The sequence below is a fragment of the Pseudorasbora parva genome, chromosome 3, assembly GCF_024679245.1.
Source record: "Pseudorasbora parva isolate DD20220531a chromosome 3, ASM2467924v1, whole genome shotgun sequence".
Classification (NCBI taxonomy): Eukaryota; Metazoa; Chordata; class Actinopteri; order Cypriniformes; family Gobionidae; genus Pseudorasbora; species Pseudorasbora parva.
Window position 1 is genome coordinate 23393741 of NC_090174.1, and position 24082 is coordinate 23417822.

The 24082-nt window shown below is 39.0% G+C and overlaps 1 protein-coding gene across 2 annotated transcripts in view; it reads right to left on the minus strand.

Annotated features, from left to right (window-relative positions):
* The window catches only part of cert1a (ceramide transporter 1a), a 56217-nt gene that overhangs the window by 18556 nt on the left and 13579 nt on the right, over nt 1–24082 (minus strand). For both annotated transcript variants that reach the window (XM_067438196.1, XM_067438195.1), the window contains exons 3-7: nt 22775–22891; nt 5328–5435; nt 5094–5232; nt 3714–3788; nt 3269–3426 (exon numbers count right to left, since the gene is read on the minus strand). In XM_067438196.1, coding sequence (XP_067294297.1) covers nt 3269–3426; nt 3714–3788; nt 5094–5232; nt 5328–5435; nt 22775–22891 — 597 coding nt within the window. The remainder of the gene's footprint in view (nt 1–3268; nt 3427–3713; nt 3789–5093; nt 5233–5327; nt 5436–22774; nt 22892–24082) is intronic.

Consider the following 24082-nt stretch of genomic DNA (forward strand, 5'->3'; position numbering starts at 1 on the left):
AAAGTAATCTGTGCAGCCTCACAGGAATTCATAACGGTGCGCATTATGAATGCAGCCTCCATTCTTCATAAAAGATAGAAATGTGCACAGGAAACAAAAACCTTTATAAAAATTATTTAAAAATCTTAAAAAAAAACCTTAAAAATTATATACCATCCACCTAATCCTGGCCATTACAGAGGTGCCGATTCACACGGGACTACTACCATCACAGTACCTCTGTGTTTGGCGAAATATAGTAGGTAAATTGCGGGGGAATTTTTAATTTTTACAGACATGGCCGATTTGCACAGGATTAAGCTCACAGACATTCTCTGCAATTACTACAAATCACCAGACGTCCCCAGATAATACTAATCCCGTGCGAATAGGGCTAAAGAGTGAACAATGTAAGGGGGTCTGAATTCTTTCTGTACCACTGTACATGTCATCATTATGAGTACCTTTTAATTTATAGTGAATGAATGTTGTATGATAGTTAGTTTGTAAGGGTTCAGAGGACTTGAAATATAACACAGGAGTTGGATGGACTTCTTTAATGGTACCTTTTTGGAGCTTAATAGGCAGTGGTTACTGTAAGCTTTGTTATATTGGACAGAGCAATGTGAACACACACTAGCATTCAAAGGTTTGTGCTTGGAAGATTTTTTTAAAAGGAATTCTCTTATGTTCACCAATGCTGCATTTAATTGATGAACAATACAATAAAAACAAACAGTATTTTTTGTGAATTATTATTATCTAAAATTACTGTTTTCTATTTTAAACTTTTAAATGTAATGTATCCATTGAAGGGCAAAGTTGAATTTGCCTTCACAACAGTCATTACTCCAGTCTTCAGTGTCACATGACCCTTCAGAAATCATTCTAATATGCTGATTTGGTGTTCAAGAAACATTTCTTATAATTAGATAACAGTTGTGCGGTTAATACTTTTGTGTAAACCGTGTAGTATCGCGTAGCCAGACCTTCAGACTGACGGCAGAAGGTCTGGACTCTTGCCGCTTTCATTTGTCAAGGGCCGCCCAAGAGGAAGTTTGACTGACATGTAATGCAACCAATCACTGTTTGTTTTGTTCCGTATCATGTATAGGGGCGTGAAGATGTTAAGTCAATGTCAATATGCCTGCAATAACATACCGGCATGGGCCTCACTTTATATTAGGTGGCCTTAAGTACTATGTATTTACATCAAAAATAAGTATGATGTAATTATTGTGTTCAAATTGTATTGCAAACACCTTTGCTGATATTGAAGTGGGATACGGGTAGAGTTAGGGACAGGTGTGGTGGTGTGTGTAAGTTTAACCACTTCAGCTCTGCAGCACATTTTGCATTTTTTTGAGATTTAGGAATATATGAATTTAAAAGAGCGCCCTACCCACATACATTGGAGTAAATTGATAAAAATGGTCTCATTTTACAGAAAAAACTCAGTGGTAAAATTTTTTTAACACAGTGGTGGAATATTGCATATATTATATTGTATCTATTCACAATCTTATGATAAACATAGATAAAAAATAAATATTTTGATTTATTTTTAATTAATTTGTTATTTAAAAATCTTTATTTTTTTATCATTTTGGGATCCAAGCTTTTTGGAAGTTTCTGTTGATTCTATAATTTGGCACTAAACAGGGGAAAAAAGACTTTTCTTGATATCTCCTTGCAAATAAAAGTTATTGAGATTTATCTGACCAAAGTGTCTAACAACAACTGCTCATCTCCATTGACATCAACTGGCCACTAGGAAATCGGAAAGAAGGCTCCGCCTCTTCAACTTTGTAAAGGGAGATCTTGGGCTCTGATTGGTCTAGAATCATGATCCACGTGTCTATAAACAGCTGAGATTCTCAGCTTTTCTGTAGCATGATGCAATATGTGATGACATCATCAAAAATTGTGGCTAACATCGACAATCAAAACTAGCATTAATAAGAGTATTTGTCTGCATCACATTTTTTGATCTGGACATCGGTGACATTTTACAGTGTCATTTGGCCATACTTGCTCACAGACATGAAAAAATAGTTTTGAAGCAAACAACCTAAGGAACAAGCTGATATAGGGTTGAGGCTAGTAGCTTTACAACGAGTTTGTGATCCGAACAGGAATATGACTCATGTGTTTGCTTGTTCAAAGGAGTCATTTCCATCTTTGTGATTTTTTTGATAATAAATTTACTGTAAATTATTGGATCGGTGAAATTAACTGCTCAGCGATATTCCTGAGGCCGATAGCTTTCATTTGATATATGACTTGTGTATTTTAGGTGTGTTTGTATGATAAAAATATGAAATCTTATATTATTTGCATGATTTTCTCAAGGGGTGGTAGTTGCGGTGGGGGTCGAATTCAGACCGTATTATTTTCTTCTATGTAATATGAATGCAGAAGTTATTAGGTTATTAAGAAAGCTGAGGTTCTAATCTTTCAAATGATACCATGTATGTCTAGTTTTGTGGTGCGCGAGTTATAGATTTTTTTAAAAAGATTATGATGATGCAATTTTGGACCCACCGGTGGGTCCAAGAGGGGGTGCAGAGCTGAAGTGGTTAAGGGTAGGGTTAGGAGTAAGGGAAGTGCTAACTGTAATTACAAATGTAACTACAGAAATAAATTACAGACGTAATTACATGCAGGTATTTTTTTTTAATGTAAGTACAATGTAAAAACATGTATGTACACAATAAATGCATTGTATTAAATGATTAATTACAATGTTAGTACATAGTAGTTAAAGCCACCTAATATAAAGTGGGTCCCCGGCATGCATCTATACATTATTAATTCAAGAACATTGTGCAAGTTTACTGCAACAGTGGAGCCGCAAACTTCACATACTTTTGAAAATCCAGCGATTAGTTGATGCTGATAAGCGCTCATTGTCACATGAGGGCATTCTTCTTTAACGAGAGGCTTTGGTGTCACGGCATTTGTTTCCAGGTGAACCGTTTAAGAACCAGAATTCAATTAGAATTCAACCAATCAGATGATGACTTTGAAACCCCTTAAGTGTTTCCAGATAAGAGTGCCATACGCATCTGCCCTTGATCGTGACTCTGATGCTGAGACTTCTTCAAAATAACAGCATTTATTTGAAATAAAAATAGTTTGCAACATTACAAAATGTATTTTACTTTTGATAAAATTCATCCATTCTTGTTGAATAAAAGTAATGTGATATTTCATTCCTAAATTCTGTCAAAATATACTCACTAAAGATGTATGAATTAGAATTAGATTTTTGTTTGCTGCACAGTACCTTATCGAGTCGTCTCTGCCAGCTCTCCTCTCGTTTGACCAAAATGTCAATGCAGTGGGATAGTGTGGACAGGATTCCTGCTGTAGTGGCTTTAAACGTGATGGCTTCACCCTTGAAATCGATGCCTATGGGAGCTTTGAGGCTGTCCACAGGGAATACTGCAGGAAATCAAGTAAAATGAATATTAAACAGCATCAGTACTGAAACATTTTGCTACTTCTGAAGAAACTTTACTTGCTTAATTAAATCTGTATTAGTATCTTCTTATCAATTGTCTTCGGCCCCAGACAGAAATATGTCATTTAACAACAACCTCCATGGACATAATGGATGGATTTCCACCATTATGTGAGTGAAAAGCACTTTACACACTCCAAATTGATATTACCACTAACTGCATGACGTGCAGTGTACAGAATATTGCACACAAAAAAAGAAATCTCACATTTCTCTTTGCTGCTGTTGTTGTTGTTGAGCAGATCTGGACGCATGTTTGGAAAATTTTCCTCATCATCAAATACTGCAAAGAAAAAAATGGCACCTTTTTAGCATTTACAACAATTCAAGCAACTTCAGTGTGCACATCCTTCAAAGGGAAAGATCACCCGAAAGTTTGAATACCGCCAACATTTCAATCACCATAATGCCGTTCCAAACCCATTAGACCTTTGTTCATACAAGATTAATTTAATTTTAATTTTCTCTCATCCTTTCTGTCCATGTAACCAAAACATCCATGCATTAAAAAGTACAAAACTACATTGTAAATTAAAGAGTCGAGTGATATAATCCAAGTCTCAAAAATGAAAATTCTGTCATCATTTACTTACCCTCATGTTGTTCCAAACTAGGGATGCACCGAATGTTCGGCAACCAATAAGTAAAAAGGCAGAATAATTTTTTCCGAACAATAACGTTTTTAATGACGCAATCAAATAGTAACCCGCGTGGAGTGAGAGGCACGAGCTTTATGCAGCAAACATGTCAGCAGTGTGGAAGCACTGTTTAGTGCTGCATCTCATGTCATCGATAAGAAGAGGAACCGACTTTCATCTGAGAAAGCAGAGAAGCTACTTTTCATAAAGAAGAACCTGCCACTTTTCCTGAAGAAGTAGGCCAAGCAAAGCAAAATTTTACTGTTTAATTATTGCAATTGTAAAAAAATTGCCAAATAAATGGAAAAAATGCGAAACACCGCGTTCGGTATTCGGCCTTCGGCCAAGCATTTCATTATTATTCGGTTTTGGCTTCGGCCAAGAATTTCATTTCGGTGCATCCCTATTCCAAACCTGTATGAGTTTCTTTCTTCTTCTGAACACAAAAGCTGATATTTTGGAGAATACTGGAACAAAGCAGATAGAACAACCATTCACTACCATAGTATTTTTCCCCTACTATGGTAGTGAACGGTTGTTCTATCTGCATGGTTGCCTTGTACCGTGCCCGAGCATGATTGGACATCATGTAAATATACTTGAATTAATTGAAAAGTGTATCCAAGTAGTAATAGTTCTGTGTTTGCTGTTGTAATGACAGTAGAGCTCAGCTCCCCCGTGTTTCGGAGATGTTAGCGCTCACATTACATGCGTTCCGCTTGGGCACAGTACAGAGCACTTACATACTAGTCAACCGAACCAGACTTTGGGGGTCAAACGCACTGGGCACGGTTCAGATCACCTAGTACACCTTAAATGCACATTATAAAAGAACACTCCTCTAAAAACTAAAGGAGGTTGAATGGTTAGATGGTAAGTGTTCTCCTGTCTGAAGCCAAGTTGGTCCCTCAGCCATATAAAACACCATGTAGCATAACCGTTGTCCTCACCTTTGTCCCTGTGAAGTTCATCTTTACTGTCAGTATCTGCGCAGTTGTCAAAGTATCTCTGCAGAGTGTCCACCTGTCTGCAGAGAATGTCCCGGAAGGTCTCCATCTCTGCTAGCTTTTCCCGCAGACTGTATCCCTTCTGTTCAACGGTTTGCAAATGAACATTCAGTTGTGATCAAAATGAAATGTTGCAATGTTTAAGTTCTGACTGTGGAGGCAGAGGCTGATTCTCACCTTGAAGGAGGATGCGGAGGCGGTGGAGAGGCCACTGGCGCCAGAGGTGAGGGACAGTAGGGAGCCATGGCGGCGTAGACTGCTCTCGGACCCGTAGCCTGACTCCGCCTGCGCACAAAACACAATTAGGTAACTTCACACTTGTTTAAAAATAACATCGAATTGAACCATGGGGCAGTGAAGCGTCATGGTCGAAGCTGTGCATTGACAGAACTGAGACAGACAGAAGATTTCTGAGACTTGCAAAGAAATAAAGCGGCTGGTAGGTTAAACACTTAAAATTGCCAGTTATCAAATGATGAATGATAGTTCTGTAGTAGAACTAATGGCAACATTTTATGTTTTAAAAAAGTTGGATGAGAGTCACATCCGATATTTCATTTAATACTGAATTACTTGTAGTTTTAAAGTTAAATATTAATTAGTTACTCAGTAGTATAAACCTAATTATTATGAGCTTAACTTTACCATAGTAAGATTTGTATATTCACAATTAATTCAATGTGTGCAGGAAAGCTAGGCTGCATTTATTTGATCAAAAATACAGTAAAAACAGTAATACTGTGAAATATTAATACAACTTAAAATAATTGTTTACTATTTTTTATACATTTTAAAATGTATTTTTTTATTCTTGTGATGGCAAAGTTACATCATACAGTCTTCAGTGTCACATGATCCTTCAGAAATCATTCTAATATACAGATTTTTGAGGAAACTGTGCTACATTTTTTTCAGGATTCGTTGATGAAAAAATTAGTTCCATTGATCAAAAAAAATTAATCTAAATGTATTTAAAATAAAAAATCTTTTGTAACATTATAAATGTGGTCCTTTACTGTCACTTTTGATCCATTTATATAAATAAAAGTATTAATTCCAAAAACATAAAAACATTTATGCTACATTCACAAGCACAATGAGATTGAACCTGTCTATTTGAATGACATATGATACATGGCATGAACATAAAGAAAAAAATTGCTGTTGCATGGGCTTTTAACTGTACTTCCGTTCTGGTCCAGTACCGTTACACCACCTGACAAAGTAGCAGAAGCTGCATGAATGAGGAAGTATGCGGAGTCTCAAGTAGAGGAACAAATGAAAATCATTTTACAACACACAAAACGCATCAGACACCCTGTCCCCATCTCAATCCCCCATCAGTATCATGATACTGTAAATGCATTTCCTGGCAGCGCCTTGAAGGAATCCAGATATAGACTGAAATATAGACTGCATTACTCTAAGAAAAGGAAAGTTCTGAATCAGATTTTTTTTTTTAAGTTCTCAATGTACACTATCCTTCAAAACTGGGTTTAGTATGATTTTTGATTAAGAAAAAAATTATAAATTCTTTTATTAAGCAAAGAGGATGCAAATTAATCAAGTGACAGTAAAGACATTTACACTGCCATTCAAAAGTTTTTGATTGGTAAGATTTTTTATGTTTTTAGAATAAAGCCCCGTTTTGTACCAGGAACTTTTTTACAGGAACTTTTCTACCCCCCAGACCTGCAGCTGTCTGCGTTTCCACCGCGATCTAAAGTTCCGTGAAGATTAGGCAAATTAGTCCGGTGATGAAGGACTGCGCGCGACTGCTCCTCCAAGTCAGTGACGGACAGTAATCATTTTTGCGCGACTGCAAAAATGAACAAAAAAATGACATTTTTTGTACCAATTGAAAGATTTAGTGGTTTACTGTTTACATGCGACGTTATCTAAACCGATCTGGTGTTTACATGTGATGACTTTCAATCGCAATCATTTTGTCACATGCAGTTTGTCTGCCGCATCAAAAATGCCAACGCTGTTTTCTGCACCAGCTGGAATGTGTTAACTGTAGCCATAGCAACTCTTAACGGCCACCAGGACTAATACAGTATTATATTAGCTATTTATTTTTTGTAAAGTGTAATAATCATCTCAGAAAAAAAAAATTCTTCTGCTAGGCGCAGTTAAAGTAAAAACTGCCAGGGGAAATATACGCTGTGTCATTATTCCAACATTATCTTCATAACTTACAAAATAAAAAGTTTACTCCTCAGAAAAATGAGCTTTCCTCTCGTCAACATGAGCGCGGCGCTCGCTCGTAAAGTTACTTTTCTATTCGAATTTATTTTAAATTGTAATTTATTACTATGATGCAAAGCTGAATTTTCAGCATCCAGTCTTCAATGTCACGTTCCTTCAGAAATCATTCTAATATGCGAATTTGATGCTCAAAAAACATTTATGATTATTATCAATGTTGAAAACAGTTGTATACCCTTTTTTTTAGGATTCTTTGAATACATTTCAAAAGAACATTATTTATCTGAAATAGAAAGCTTTTGCAACATTGTACTTTCGTTCCAAAGTTTTGGGTCAGTAAGAATTTTTTTTTTAAATTTATTTTGGGAAAGAACTTAAATAAATGAATACATTGATTCAGCAGCAAATAAGTGACAGTAAAGACATTTATAATGTTACAAAAAAGTCTGTTTGAAATAAATGCTGTTTTTTTTACTTTTTATTCCAAAAAATGTTGCTGTTGTAAATTAAATAATTCTGATAGAAGAAGAATAGAAGAAGTCTTATGCTTGGTTGAGCATAAGACTTCTTCTAAAAACATAAAAAATCTTACAGATATATAAAAAATAAAAAAAATAAAAAAACTTACAAAAATGTTTATATTCATATATGTTTAAAATATTAAACAGCATAATGGTTTTCAACTGAAAATTCAGGTGTCATTCCAGAAATACAATAAATTGTAAAATAAATAAATAAATAATAATTATAATTATATAAAGAAAACAGTTATTGTAAACTGTAATAATATATCAAAGAAATGCAGCATAAAAGACCTTGTTTCATAAACATTTCAAGTTTTTTTTTCAATCGTACCGACCCCAAACCTTTGAACGATAGTGTAAAACTAAAAAGTCACGTTAAGTGCAATCAGTACTCACGTTTTATTTTGTCAGTCACTGACTGTAAAAGCCTTCGCTTTTCAAAACGTCCTTCCATGACTTCCCTGTAAAACTGCTGACACTTTGCTTGTGGAACATTTAATTTTATAAAGTGCTTTAAGTAATAGCCAAATGACAGATTGGCCCGTTGTTAAAGAAACTGCTACTATGGATCATCCTAAAAAATAAAAAAATAAAAAACTGCAAAATAATATATATATTTCAGGAAAACCCTAGAATAGCCTGCTTCAGTCTTAATCAATGAATTATTATTGTAATTGAATTCCCCAGGAAATTTATGTTGCTGGTTATGTAAAACATAATGAATGGTTGAGTAAATGCTGGATGGTGAATAAATAAATTGCATGATTTAAAAAAGCCAATGTACTAAAGCCCACCATTTGCCAATTCCAGCAGCCAAAGCAGGACAAGGCACTGCTGCAGTCCTGAGTACTTGACCTCAGCATGACCACTACTCTTTCCAGACGCTCCCAAAAGCGCTCCTTCTCGAGGCTGTTAAAGAAATCCCAGTTCTTTCTCCAGACACTCCAAGAAATCCCAGGTCTCTATACGAACAATTTAAGGATTTAAAATTCTCTCTCTGGACACTCCAAGAATTCCCAGTTCTCCCTCTGACACTCCAAGAATTCCCTGTTCTCTTGCTGGACACTCCCAGAATTCCCAGTGCACTGACTGCAGACTATTCACCAGCACATGGTCAAGCAGGAATGAAGGAGGAGACCAGTGTCTGTCTGTTTTCAGCTTTAAAGCAGTAGTGATGCCATTAGCGTTCGCAAAGATGTGAAGAAATTATGCGAGCTGGGTTTCTGTGGCAGAACACCAGAGAGATTGTGGGTGGGTCTGCAAAGCATGTGAAGGAGAGCGAGAGAGAGAGCGAGAGAGAGATAGTGAACCACACAAACACAAACTCCTAGAGCTGCCGCACACGCTACACTCACCTAACTGTAATAAAATCGACATAAATCATCCAGAAACCACCGCCGTCACTTTGGCCGGATCTAATCCAGCAGCATGTGAGTGTGTGTGTTTAAGAAGGAGACCTCAGATCCGGCTGGGCGTGTGCTCTCATCGCTGTCTCTTGTGCTGTTCTCCTCATCTTAGCGCTCATCTTAAAGTGGACCAAGAAAGATGTGCTCCAGCAGTTCCTGATCCAATCAAGCCCCTTTATTTTGGTTCAGAGGTATTCTTGCTTTGCAGGGCTTTCAGAGCAGCCTCTTTATGCGACTGAATATACTCATGAATTATGCAGCTGGACGACTGCATCTCCCACGCACACATACACACAAGCTCACCTCGACGAACGGAGAGTCGCGATAAACAACGCTGACCTGAGTGCCAACAGCCTCTCTACTGTGCTCTTCTGCTGGGGGATTGGTGATTCAAATAACACTTTTAGATTTGAAGCCGTACAGCGCAGAAAGTAGAGGCAGGTTGAAACAACAGATTCATCACGTCAGTTTGTGTTTAGATAGGAGATTTCGGAGAGATAGATTGGCATGAGTAAGCCTCTTTTGTATTTTATGTGGAACCAACTACCACATATACCACACATGCAATTATAAATGCAGCACCGAATAAACATTTTTTTCAAACACAAACAGTAAATCACCGTACTAAGTCAATTGGCGTAGTGGCCAGTGGTGTAGCGGACAGGCTTGTACTGCAAGGGGGGGTGGGGGAAAGCACCCTCAGTTGATAATGTAATATCATATAATGGCAAAACAGATTTGGCAAATGCTCAGAGCAAGCATAACGTAAAATGTTTCTTTTTACATTGTGGTTTTTCCAGTGTGAGTAATGTAGCCAATCACAGATATCTGTTGATTTCTTGAATAGTGTTCGACAGATATATTGGTCGATTTTTTTTTTTTTTTTTAAACTGGCATCGCTGAATACATTTTCAGTTTGGTGGACAGGAGAGTTCAGCTTTACTGAAGTTGCACGATTGACGAACTTTAAAACCTTGATTTCAAACATCGCTCTGCTATATTCTGTTTCCACAAAATGGCCTATTCATGTCATTTTCACTGTGTGCTGTATGCATTAGTGTTGTTGCCTGGTATTTATTCGAAATAAAATATGATTCCCAGTGAGCATAAACTAGATTGTTGAGTGCCCTGTTGGTTACAGTGTTTTTTTTATTTATTTGAATCACTTTTTATTCATATTATTTTCGAACGATTTCTTTATTTGTGAAAAATTATATAGTACAGTTACATAATCAAAGCTGAATTAATTATATAGTACAGTTACATAATCAAAGCTGAATCAAAGCGGAAATTTAAAAAAACGATATCGGTTGACCACTACTCTCTCTCGAACTGGCCAATTAGTCAAAATCCACTCACCACTTAAAACGAGTTTTTGTTCAGTGCCGAGTTCTGCAAGCTCATGAATCCTCTCATTGATAAAAAAAAGTAGACACAATGTAAATTAGAGATTCATTGTGCAGTGTAGACAGCTTCATTGATTATAACAGAACTTTGTATGATCGCAGTGAACTGAGATGAGGGACAAAGGGACAGCGTTTTAGTGATTATAAAGGGAGCGCTCTTGGTTTGCATGCTTTCGACGCGATATAATCCATTGAATAAGTCTCGTTCTTCACGCTGTTGACGGCCAATTACATGCTGCAAAGTTTCGGAAGTGACATCCACACATTAATGCAGGATTCACTTTAGAAATTGAAATAAGTGACAGTGATAAACATAGCATGCAAACATTCTTATCATTTTTAAAATTGTGGTTTGCGGATTTTTTTTGGTCGTTGATATTTGATAGCGGTTCAAATTAGATTTTTTTTCAAAAATGACAGCCCTATTGGTAACATTACTTTTCATAATGATATATTTTTCTTTTACATTTCTGTTGCAGGAAGAAAAGTGAACCAGAAAACCAGAAACAATTTCCTAACATTGAAAAGTGGTTAGAGCCTGGGACAGTCAAGCTCCAAAAATAAAGCTAACGAATGCACCACAATGTGGCCCATTCAAGTCATCTGATATAGTCCCTGTATGAAGCCGTACGGATGGACATGCACCCAAATAATCCTCAATCTGATTGAAAAACCTTCATGAAGGTTTATAAACTCCTCAATAGGTCCGACTGAGCTTGATCCAAATTAAATTTAGATCTGATTTGGGGTGTAATGGGTAATGTAGACCTGAGATAATCCAATCAACGGGAAAGAGATAAATATGTAAATGTTTAAATCTGATAATTGAATCTGACTACTCAACTGACATATTCAAACAAATAACAACAATTTTCTGTTTGGTCCTTTATAGGTCTTGAAATATGCGAAAAATTAAAATCGACCACTTTTATAGTTTGACGGAGTTTGTCACATTTTTGGAACTTGGAAGATAGCAACCATAGTACCCATCCTCTTATTTTATGAAAAAGCAGCATGGACATTCTGCCAAGTGCCAACCATATCCAATTGTGTGCAACTGTAGAAAGGAAACCTTTTGGGACAAGAGTTTGAATAAATGACTCATTTTCTTTTTAGGGAGAATGATTCTATGCTTCTCTGAAACCTGTAAAATGCTCCCTTTCTGAGGACACATTTCAAAGTAGGAAGGCATCAAGGCATGTCCGAATCCAATGTTAGCTTTACTTCCTGTCTCCTCTTTCTGTCCTACTTTTATCTGATCGAGTTTTGAAGGCAACATAAATGCATCCTTCGCTGCCTTTGATATTTCACAATTCTTGTGACAGATGAGCTAGGGAAAAAAAGATGGCATCCGAATGTTGCATTTGCTGGTCAGTTTGTGTGTAAATGTGCGTTTATGATCAAGATGACTTCTGATGTCATTTTTAGCGAGAAATTACTAATGTAGTAATTAAATATTTGTTTAGTTCGCACTTAGCTTTTGCTGTAGATCAAACTGTTACGCTGCCTCACCAAGTCTGGTGAGGTGCCTTCATGAACTAACAGTCTTTGTCTGGCAGCGAGGCAAAAAAATCAGCTGCCTAGGTTTTTGGACACAGCCTATATTTTAAGAGAGTAGAAAGGATCCTGCTTAGAATTGTAAAATAGCTTTTTAGTGACAAGACAAAACTGCAATAGCATTCTTTACCAACAGATGGCAGAAGTGTCTGTGAGTGTAAAACTGCCGGAGAACATTTGTATTATCAGATTTTTCCCCATGTTTGTTTAGTAATGCTTTGAAACAACCTGTATTGTATAAAGAGCTATATAAATAAAGGTGACATGACTAATTACAATGTTCCCAAAAGGACTTGGTCACTTAACAACCAAACTCACGGTTAAGTTCTCCAAACTCTAAAAATACTTGTGTCTATGTCTTTATGACCTTCAAAACAAGCAAATATCTTAACATGGTTTCACTTAAATACTCTTCTATACACATGTAAAAACATAGAAGATTATGATTTTTCTCAAGAAATTAACCTGCTAAATAGCTGCCTAGAAAACACAACTGTACAAACACACCCTTTTCTTTTGGATCCAAACACAGCTGTGCAGAAACAGCTCCACTCCTTTTATTGAGTTCAGCTCTACGCACATGTGAGAGTCATTCAGATCAGCACATTCCACAAGACCCTGCCTTTGTAAATCTCTTAAGACATTATACGTCATGGCAAACCAATGCCAGATACAATATATATCTTGTTTCTCTTCATGCAAAAGAATCACAGCCAAAATGTCACTCAGATGAGCCAAAGGCAATCCCAAATATTCATACCACTCTGCCAAATAGCATGTTAAAAAAACAGTACAGTATATCAAGTGAGTCATGGCACAGTAAGCAAACAATTAGGTACTAAGAAATTGTTTGACAGACAAGTCAATTATTTTCGCATTTGCTGTTATTATGCAATAGGTCAAAGGACAATGCCAACATGGCAGGTGCTGTATGAACCGGTATGAACAGGGATGCATTATAATATGGTCAAAGTACAGGTGTGCGTTATCGTCTGCGAGAATATCATAATTGTCGTTTTAGCGATGTGCGATCTGACATTATCGAGTATATCCCTCACACACAGTGTGTATATCCCTGTGTGTGTGCGTGATGTAGTCTTGAAGATTAAACTAGTGCGGGTGCACGCTTTCCCTGCATGTATTTTTAATAAATATCACAGGAAGAATCCAGATATCAGCATGATAACAAATGTAGACAGTATATTGCCCATTTTTACTCTATTTCGCCAACGAGAATAGCTCAAAACAAAGTCACAACACTGTAATCGCCTCTCTGAGCAACACGCAGTGTTTTCTATACTGAATGAATCAGATTTTTGAACAAATCATTTGAATCAGTGATACAGTGAATTAGACAGATTAATATAGTCAAAGGATTCATTCCTGAATGATAAATTATGACTTATTTAATTTGATTGGTAACAGCCCTATTGTGTCTAAGATGATGCATCCATATAACTAGGTAAAAAAAAAAACACTTAAGACCTTTTACCTAAAGGCACATAAGACTGTGTGATATAGAAGAGAAAATGTAGTTTTATGTAAACACACGCCAAGGTCTTAGAAATGTATTCTTGTTGGTTTCATGTGGTTTTGAAAAATAGAAGTTGATAAGTAACACAATATTCATTGGAGTATATAATTACAAAGTAATAGTGTTCTTTAAAAAATGTCAACAAATGTAGGTGTACTACATTAATTATCATTTTCAAATACATATTAGAAATGTATATTTTTAAATGATTAATTTATAAGCAACATTGAATTTCTTAGGAGTCAAATCACAACATATTTTACAGCTTGAACTAACCTTGCCTTTTCATAAACATGTGAAATGATCTTGATATTTTAAGACACTTATTGACCTTGACAGTCATGAGTCTGCAGGGTTCACTTTATGATATCATTTCCTGTTTTATGTCTTTTCCCCAACATTTTTTTACAACTTGGAGCAAAGGAGTTAAGCAGTTAAGAAAGCATAGATATAATACTACAGGATTAGGGCTGGGGGACATGTAAAACATTTTTATATCTCGATATTGTACATTTTTACTGTATTCGATATATAGCTCGATTTGTTTGATAGTGCTTTTAACTAATAAAAAAACATGATTAAATGTATGCCCCCATTAAAAACAACAAAAACTATTTATATTAAAGGTGCACTGTGCAACTTTCCGTCCACTTGAGGGCGCCTATTCAAAACAAAGGTATAGTTTGATGACGCCAAGTAGAGTTTAGATTCTCTGCCCGAGCCCGAACCCGAACCTGACCCGAACCGACCCGCGGGCCGGGTCGGGCTGAGATTTCCCTGCACTATCCTCGGGTCGGGTTGGGCCGGGCCCGTGATCAAGCGTTTTTTTTTTTTTTTAATGATTAGCCTACTTTACTAGTCTAATTGGGTGGGCAGAAAGCTATGCTATAATCAGAAATTATATATATTTAGCAAAGTAAGAACTAATACAACAACTAAGAAACAAATGTGTAGGCTACAAAACTGCACAAGTCAGGATTAGTGTAAAAATGCGCGTTAAACTCACAGCTCGAGCAGTGATGAAGCGCAGCATTATAAACAGAAACGCTCTGCCTCTGAGTCAAGAGCTGCTCGTGAACACTGCACTTTGCTTAATTAAATATCTTCGAATCGTTTCGTTTAAAAGTGGTCATTTAAAGCTTTCTATACGCATATTTCTCATGTCTGTGAGGCAAGTATAGCCTGCTGAGTTTCGGTTTATTAATGAGACGCGCGCTCCAGTGCATGAGGAATGAAAGTGATCACTCCCACGACTTCACCTCGCGATTATAGTCTGCTATTTGCTTTTTATTTATTAAATCCAGGCAATTGGTCTAAGAAACCTTTTTTTAAATTAAGATACAATTTAAACAAAACGAAAAAAATGATTTCAACAAAACAAAACTTAATATTAAACTAAATATAACCACCAAAATCATTTCTGACCCACTCGCATCTTTTCACTTATCATAATCAGATGAAACATGTAAAAATAATATTATAATATTTAAACATAAATATGAAGGAAAAAACACATTGTTTAATGGCAACAATAAAGTAAGCTACAGATAAATGTCTGAGCTGGATTTGAGCAAACATCAGTTTACCGGTGAGCGGTTCATGAGCGCGCGCCTGCGGATTATTGAGCGGAGTCAAGTCAACTTTATTTATAGCCTATAGCGCTTTTACAATGATGATTGTTTCAAAGCAGCTTCAAAGTGTTAAACATGACAATATTGCAACAAAATGTTATTCGGCTGTACAGTCGCTGTGGAGAAAACTGAAAACTAAATGTAGTTTTATCATGAGCCTCACCAGTCCGTTTCGCTGCGCTTTGCTCATTACAGGCTCGTTCTCATCAAACGCCCACGTATTGAACAATGGTCGGGTTTAAATCGGGCTCGGGCTCATAATTACAGTTAATGTCTCGGGCCGGGCCGGGCTCGGACACATCGTGCACGGGCTCGGGTAGGGTCGGGCTTGATTTTTTGAGCCCGATCTAACCTCTAACGCCAAGTGTGAGAGCAGTATTTTGGGACATGTGGACTTCACCTCACAGCTGGTAGAAAATAGGACTCGGGCAGAAATCATGTACAAAGATGCGGTTATTAACGTTACTGTAGTATGAAGCAGTGCAGGACCGAGTGTTGAGGAGCTGAGCACGGCCGCTGGAGCGATTGTTACACAAACACCTGCCTTGCAAACACCGGGACTTTTATTATGACGGGACACAGTCGCCTTCCTAGAGAGGGTTCTAGAGAAGGAAGCCGCCTCTCAGCTCCACAACCATCTAAAAACAACTAATTATTTGAGATATTTCAATCAAGCTTTCGCCCGGCCCACAGCTCTGAAACAGCTCTGCTTAGGGTGACAAATAACCTTCTAATGACAGCTGATTCAGGATCACCATCACTGCTCATTCTCCTCGACCTATCAGCGGCATTCGACACCGTGGACCATACCATCCTCCTGGACTGCCTCCATAATACAGTTTGACTATCTGGAGCAGCACTGCAGTGGTTTCAGTCCTACCTTTCTGACAGGACTGAGCATGTTCTATTGGGAGAATGTGAGTCCAGGCTGCTCCCCGTTACATGTGGTGTTCCGCAGGGGTCGGTTCTCGGCCCAATCTTATTCATCCTCTACATGCTTCCCCTCGGTCCTGTCATCAGCAGACATGGACTATCTTTTCATTGTTATGCTGATGACATGCAACTTTATATCAAAACTGCCCCAAGACCCTCCACAGCTCTGTCACGACTCACCACATGTCTAGAGGAGATTAAGGCATGGATGTGAACTAACTTCCTCCAGCTGAACTCCAGTAAAACTGAGACACTACTGGTTGGCAGATCCACTCCTCTCCATTATCCCAGCTCATCTTTGACGGCCAGGTCATCACTTTCTCCTCCTCAGTCACAAATCTAGTCTCTGATTTGAGACGCGAACTGTTTAGAACTATTCAGTGCGATTTGGTGAACTGGTTCGCCCGGCGCACTAAAAAGAACGATTTGTTCGTGAACCAGACATCACTAGAGTTACAATTGACATTGTAACAGAGATTTCTGGTGCATTTCGGGTGATCTCAAGTTTGAGGGAGCAGGAGTTTGGGGGAGGTTTCATGTGAAAGGAAAGGCATGTTAATTAGAGTTATTCGTAGATGGTTCACTCAGTGTGATGTCGTCTCGGACAGAGACGCTGTATGAATGAGTTCAGATGCTAATTTCCTTTTTTTTTTTTTCAGAGCGACTAGACATTTCGGCATCTACTAGGTTTTTCAGCCTTACAATGCATACTATCCAACCTAAATACTATGTAAAATTAGTAACTCAGTCTATATTTTACAGCATTGTACAATATAATTCTTGTGACAATTATAGTCTATACAAAACCATTCAATGTATATTTGTCATTCGGAGTATATATATAATATGACAAGCATACACATGCATACTTTTTATACTTCTTCCTTATATTAATTTAGTAAAAATAAGATACTTATGTGTGTTTGTCAAATGGTAGATATTTGAACTTGAAAATAAATGTCAAAGACTTTATAACAGCGTTAAATTAGATTTTCCATGTATATTTCCACCAGGTATAATTCCTTTACTGTCCCATATTGTCAGCTGTAGAGTAATGCAGGGAGTCTTGTGAGAGGTTGTTAAGCCAGTCAATCAGAATTTAGCTGTCTCATCTCTGATTGGCTGGAATTATGCCATATTGTAAGTATGAGTTGTGTTGAGCAACTGAGCCGTCGAGCAGTCTGAGCTGGTATCGGAGCGCAAGCAACTAAGACGTTGCACATGCGAACGAGGACATCCGCGCACATCCAAATTAGCTTATTTTACATGCAAAATCGATTTTCGTTTGCTCGAAATTTGCAAGACAAACATTTTTTCCACAAAACTCAGTTCACGCACGTGCGAAATGCTCTTTTGCACGCTCAAAATACGATCTTGCGCGCGCAGAATTGGGGCAGAATAGTAACCTCATACTTCATGGCTCCTCAAGGTGGCGCTCAACACATGAATGAAGGAAACATGAACACAAGTTAAAGGAGTACTTCAGCGCTGGGAAGATGAATCTGTATTTAAACTGGGTCATTTATGTAGTAGAAATGTAAAATTATTTTTTAATTTAGTGCTTTCTAGACTGAGAAGAGACAGAAAAAGTATTGTCGTCTCATGAGGATGAAAGACAACAATTCCCAGAATGCTTCACTGCCCTACGAGGCCACTCACAAGCCACCGCTACTGAATCACTGATCACTTTCCCACCACCGCGTTCATCTTCATAAAATCAGTTCAGTTAGAGAACAGACACAACAATTAAAAACTGAACGTGTCTGTTCAATATAATGTGATTTAGCCACTGAGGAAGTGTCAAAGCCCAAACGCTGCAGGAGTCAGATTACATTGACAGTCATGGATGAGTTCGTGATGAGGGCTGAGGTAAACACGGCCACGCTCGCGGCATAGATTCACAGCGCATGTTCAGTCTGGGCGTTATCAGTTCTTGCCTTTGGAAGCTTAACTTTCATATGAATTTATTTGAGGAGTTGAATGAACATGAATGCCTGCAGCTGCGAGCTGAGCTGTGAGTAAGATCTCCCATCCCCCCATGCGTGGGTTGAAAACATGCGGAAATGGCTCCCTCTGCTGGCTGTAGTCTTTAGCCTCTGGCCAAAAATTCCTCCGATGACGCAAATGAACGTTATTCGCGTCATCGGAGGAATTTTTCCAGAAATAAAATTCATAAATCTGAGGAGTAAGCTCAATCATTTGAATATACTCCAGGGTTTCTACTGATTGGTGTTTCTACAACACCATATGCTAATCGCTGAAGTAGCCCTTTAACTGGCCTAAGAAAAAGAGGTTTTTAACGGGATGGCAGACAGCAGTGCGAGTAAAATAATGGACGCCCCAGCAGCCACGATTAAGTCCAAAGTCTGGAAAACCTGCACCTAACCTTTTCAAAGCTGTTGTTTTCATAGTTAGACAGATATGAATGATTAAAGGGGTACTTCAGCGCTGGGAAGATGAATCTGTATTTGAACTGGGTCATCAATGCAGTAGAAATGTGAAATTATTTTTGAATTTGGTGCTTTCTAGACTGAGAAAAGACAGAAAATGTATTTTTGTCCCATGGGGATGAAAGACTACAATTCCCAGAATGCTTCGCTGCCCTGTGCCATTCCCCAACGCCACCAACTTGATTACAGTGACTGAGTTAGAGAAGACACTACAATTAAAATGTGTTCAATATAAGGAGTGAGTCACCGCGCGAGTATCACAGCACTGAGCACTAACTGCACGAGTGATAAGAGCTGAGGTAATCGCGACTACACTCGCGGCATACATTCACAACGTGAGTTCAGTCTGGCGCGTTTCAGTTCATGCCTTTGCAAGCTTAACTTTCATAGAAATTAATTTGAGAAGTTAAAAGACTTACATTGCACACCATAGCTCCGTTTAAATGAGTGCCTGCCAGCTGAGCTCTCCCTGCAAGCTGAGTGTTATCTCCCATCCCCCATGCGCGGGTTCAAAACATGCGGAAATGGCTCCCTCTGCTGGCTGTAGTCTTTAGCCTTTGGGCAAACATTCCTCCTATGATGCAAAAATCGTCAATTTGCATCATAGGAGGAATTTTTCTAGAAATAAAATGCATAAATCTCTTGTCTCAGGGAGATATGAGGGGGGAAAGCACAATAATTTGAATATACTCCAGGGTTTCTACTGATACAAAGCCATATGCTAATCGCTGAAGTAACCCTTTAAATGATAGATGTATCATAATGGGATTTTCTAGCCATATATTATCGCAGAATTGTGATATCGTGATATTATCGGTATTGTGTATTGTATCGTACCGTGAGGTATCCTGTGATTCACAGTAGAGATCGACCGAATTGGGTTTTTCTATAGCCAATGCCGATATTTAGAGGTCCGGGTCAGCCGATGGCCGATATGTGCTGCCGATTGTTTTGGACAATATTTTTACGTTTTTCTTTAGTTTCTTTCTTTAGTTTTATGATAAAATGTCACACTAATAATAAGTGGATGCACAACATTTCTAAACTTATTGAACACTGACTTGAAACTCGAAGTTATAAAACTCATGTTGCACAGCCTTCTATGCAAGGACAATGCTAAACCCTGACATTATTGAAAGCTAACATTATGCAGCTTTAATGAAGATGATAACTGCAAAGTTATTATGAACTTTATTAGTCTGATATCCATTTATATTCACATTATACAGTTAATGGAAGCACACATATGCACATATTCATGAGGTGAATTATTTTTTCTTTTTAAATAAATTTAAAGGGGGGGGGGGGGGTGAAACACTCATTTTCAGTCAATCTCATGTCAATCTTGAGTACCTATAGAGTAGTATTGCATCCTTCATATCACTGAAAAGTCTTTAGTTTTATTATATTTATAAAAGAAATATGGGCTGTACCGAGTCTTTCCGGAAAAAAACGAGCGCCTGGAGGCGTATCGTGTGGCCGGAGCTAAAGAATGACGAGCACACCCAAAACGGTGACGTCCTCAAGCGTGGAGAAACCCATGTGTGCTATCGACCCATGTATGTTATTGATCGGATTCAGCTAATACGTGATCCAGAATCAGGCTGAAATAAATTGAACAGGAGAAACAGCAACAGCAGGACGTCCGTCTCTGTGGTATGTACAGTATTTAGTGACCTATCAACATTTGTGTGTGATGTACCAGAGAAGTTTGATAACAAAGGGCAGCACGCGTGATCACGACGATCTCAATAGTTCTAAACAAACCAGTGCAAACCGGGGTGCCGTGTAAAAGTTTACGGGACGCACTTGCACTGCGGTTCATCTCACATCTAATGACGCATCTTTAATATGGGTTGTAACTTGACAATAATGCTTCATGTATGTTTCTGTCGATGGATACACGTGCTGGCTCCTCAGTTATACACTAAAACAACAGCGATAATAAAAGAAAAACGTGGGCAAAACGGTCTCTCTTTGAAAAACTTATGTTCAATGCATGCGAGTGCTGCCTTATGTCCGAATATGAGCAGTTATTTAAGGTAAGTAAACAAACCTTCAGCCAGAAGTAGCATTATGCCAGTTCCCGACGGTACTATGTAATTCGTTATTCTTTCATTAAGTGAAGCAACACTTAATAGCTTGCTTGTAATAAATTGTAAATATATGGCAATAGGACTTTGAACTTTGAACCGTTGAAGTGCATGACTTTAAATCGGCGCTACTGAATGCGGATATCGGCCGATGCTGATATATTAAAGGTCCCGTTCTTCGCGTGTTTTCGAAGCTTTGATTATGTTTACAGTGTGCAATATAACATGAGTTCATGTTTCGTGTGAAAACCCCCCTAGTATTTTTCACACAATTTACTTATCTGTACAGCGCTTTTTCCTCTGTCCTAAAAACGGCCAGATGATTTCCTTGTTCTATGAAGTCCCTCCTTCAGAAATACGTAACAAGTTCTGATTGGGCCAACGCTTCCCGTGTTGTGATTGGACAGCAGCTTAGTGCACTTTGCCCGGAAAGGTCCCGCCTCTTACCATAACGGTGTGTTCACAAGGGGCGTAGGCGTTAACGCTTGACGGAGGGCGAAGCTTGGTGCTGACCCGATCGTCATAGTGACAACAGCCAATCACATTAAAACTTATTTGCAGCTTGGACCACAACACAACACAAAAAAACGCCTTTTTTGACAGCTAGTCTGAGAGACGAAATGGATGCCGATTTGGTCGTATGTGCGATTGCCCCTGTAGTTGTTGTCAGTGCACTGCACAGGTGCTCGAAGCTGTTCAATCCTAAAAAAGCGTCGACGGCTGGAAGAATATCACATACTGGTCCGGGAGCTGCGTCTGGATGGTTCACGGAGCAGTAATGAACACAATTGGCTAGCGCCTGCTCAAGGATATTTGCATATGGCGATCTGATTGGATGACGCCTGCGCTGGCGCTTGAAAAGTTGAGAAATCTTCAACATCTGCCTCTTGCAACGCGAGTGAAGTGACGTGACGGTTCGGCAACGGATGATGTCACCCATTCAAAGTAAATGGGAAGCGTTAACGCTTACGCCTCGTGTGAATGCAGCGTAACGGGGAGATGCAAGGGCTGAATGTGCGCTCTTCTCCACGTGGGAGAGCAACAAGACCACGCCCCCTATTTTGCGTGTACTTGTGGGCGGAGGGTTAGTCAACAAACCGTTCTAGTGACGTCATCACAGCAGGAAGTGCAGCGGTGTAGTCTAAACCGGCCGCTTGCTGTAGGCTTTGAAAGGGAACTTCTGTTAGATAAAATATCTCGCTTGGCATTGAACTTTGAGCTTTATAATTTTACAGGTATTATTAATGCTCTCACAGCAACATTTCACACTAACTAAAGTTTGAAAGATGGAATCGCGAAGAACGGGACCCTTTAAAAAAATGACATATCGGCCTGATATATCGCTCGACCTCTAATTCACACCCCTACTCAGGACAGGTTTCACCCTAACATTTTGAATAATCACCACTCAAAAATAAAAAAATTAAAATTAAAAATGACGATGCAAAATTTTAACAAGTCAAGGTATATTCAAGTCACTGTATGTGTGAATTGCATTTTTTGAATAAATGATTAGATTGGCCAAAAAATAGGCTATGCATCACATCATTGATCTACTACACACCTGCATACCTAAAGAGCAAACTTAACAACCAAGACGGAAGACCACGACTAACACACTCATTTTGATTTCTAGTCCTCTAGAAAGGAATCCACAGAGGCTCACTGTGTACTCAAATGACAGCACAAGGAAATGATAGCCAAAAAAAGAAAAGAAGAAGTATGCAGGACACATTCCACTCCACCGTGCCTCCAACACCCATAATTCCTCAACAAAGGAAATAAAACACCCATTCAGGTTCTGCAACACAAACATGATCACTCGCTATCAGAATGACACTGGAGCTGCCTCTCATCTCGCTGCTTGTGAGGGACTCACCTTGTGAAGTTCGATGGTATCGATCCACTGCTGCCGGAGCAAAGGATGTTCAGCTCTTAGGTACCAGATGCTGTCGTTCACACTGATGTCAAACCGGCATTCATCAAACTCATGAGGCTGAAAGAGAAAGCATCAAAAACAATAAAGGATCAGAACAATGAACATGTTGGAAAATGGAATGGAACACAGGCCATAAACTTTCCATTCTCTCTGCCATTATGTTTTTGGAGCACCTTTTCCTGCTGATCCTGATAAACAACTCCCTGCCACCGCAGCATAGATTTGCATTTATTGAATAGGTTCAGAAGACCTCAAACATTTTCAGATGGCAGACCACTTTAACAGTAAAACAAAAAATGTGGTGCAGACCACATCAATCTTTAGAGGGAATGCATCGACGTCACTTTCCCGCCGTAACACGCCCCCTCGGCCGGGCCTGACTGGATACTGGAGGTAATGGAGGAAAACACGAGTAGAGCAAACGATCCTTACAACTTACCAAAGATTCAGTGATCCATGGATAATGATATGCACCCAGGAATCGTGTTCCCTTTCGAGAGAGGTTCCTCGTATTACGTATGGGAAAAACTCCTTTTCTCGAGAATGTGAAGCAAAACTTTTAATAAAGGTATCTATGTAAAGCGCAGTGAGCTGCACGGCCATAGCCCAGCGCGAGGAGCGCTCTGATTGGCCGGGCTGCGGCAACTGCAGGAACCTATGGTGAGGCGGCTGAGAGGAACGAACCAATGGGGGGCGTTCCAGAAGCCCGCCGAAAAAGGTGCTTATATTTGCATACAGGAGGCTATATAAGACCCTAATTCGCCATAGGTGTCAGATTTTATCTCCTTCAGCGATACCTTCGCTGGTCTCCGGAAGAAGCACCGCCGTTGAAAAGGCACCAGCGGAACCTGCAGCTGAGGACGACGGACTCCCTCTCCGCCTTCTCTGCCGTTCCAGCTACGCCATCCGGCGTTATATATCCTTTAAACTGTGTCTATGTTGAGTGTTATATGTGTTTGTGTTGCCGCTGCAACGCCACTTCTAGAGCTTACAGGCTTGTTCTACTCGAGGACTCTCTCGTTCCGCCGCGTCGTTAAGCGCCGCGGAAAGACGGAGCTCTTCTCACTCTCCCTCTGCTCTCGTCCCGTCGCGCTGAATAGCGCCGCGGAAAGAGAGAATGTTAGAGGACATGAGCACACTCAAGCCGAAGCTCTCTTCACTCTGCCGCCGCCGCGGCTCTTCTTCCGCCGCTGCCACAGAGTTGTTCCCACTCTTCTCTCATTCCGTCGCGCTACAGCCGCGGACAGA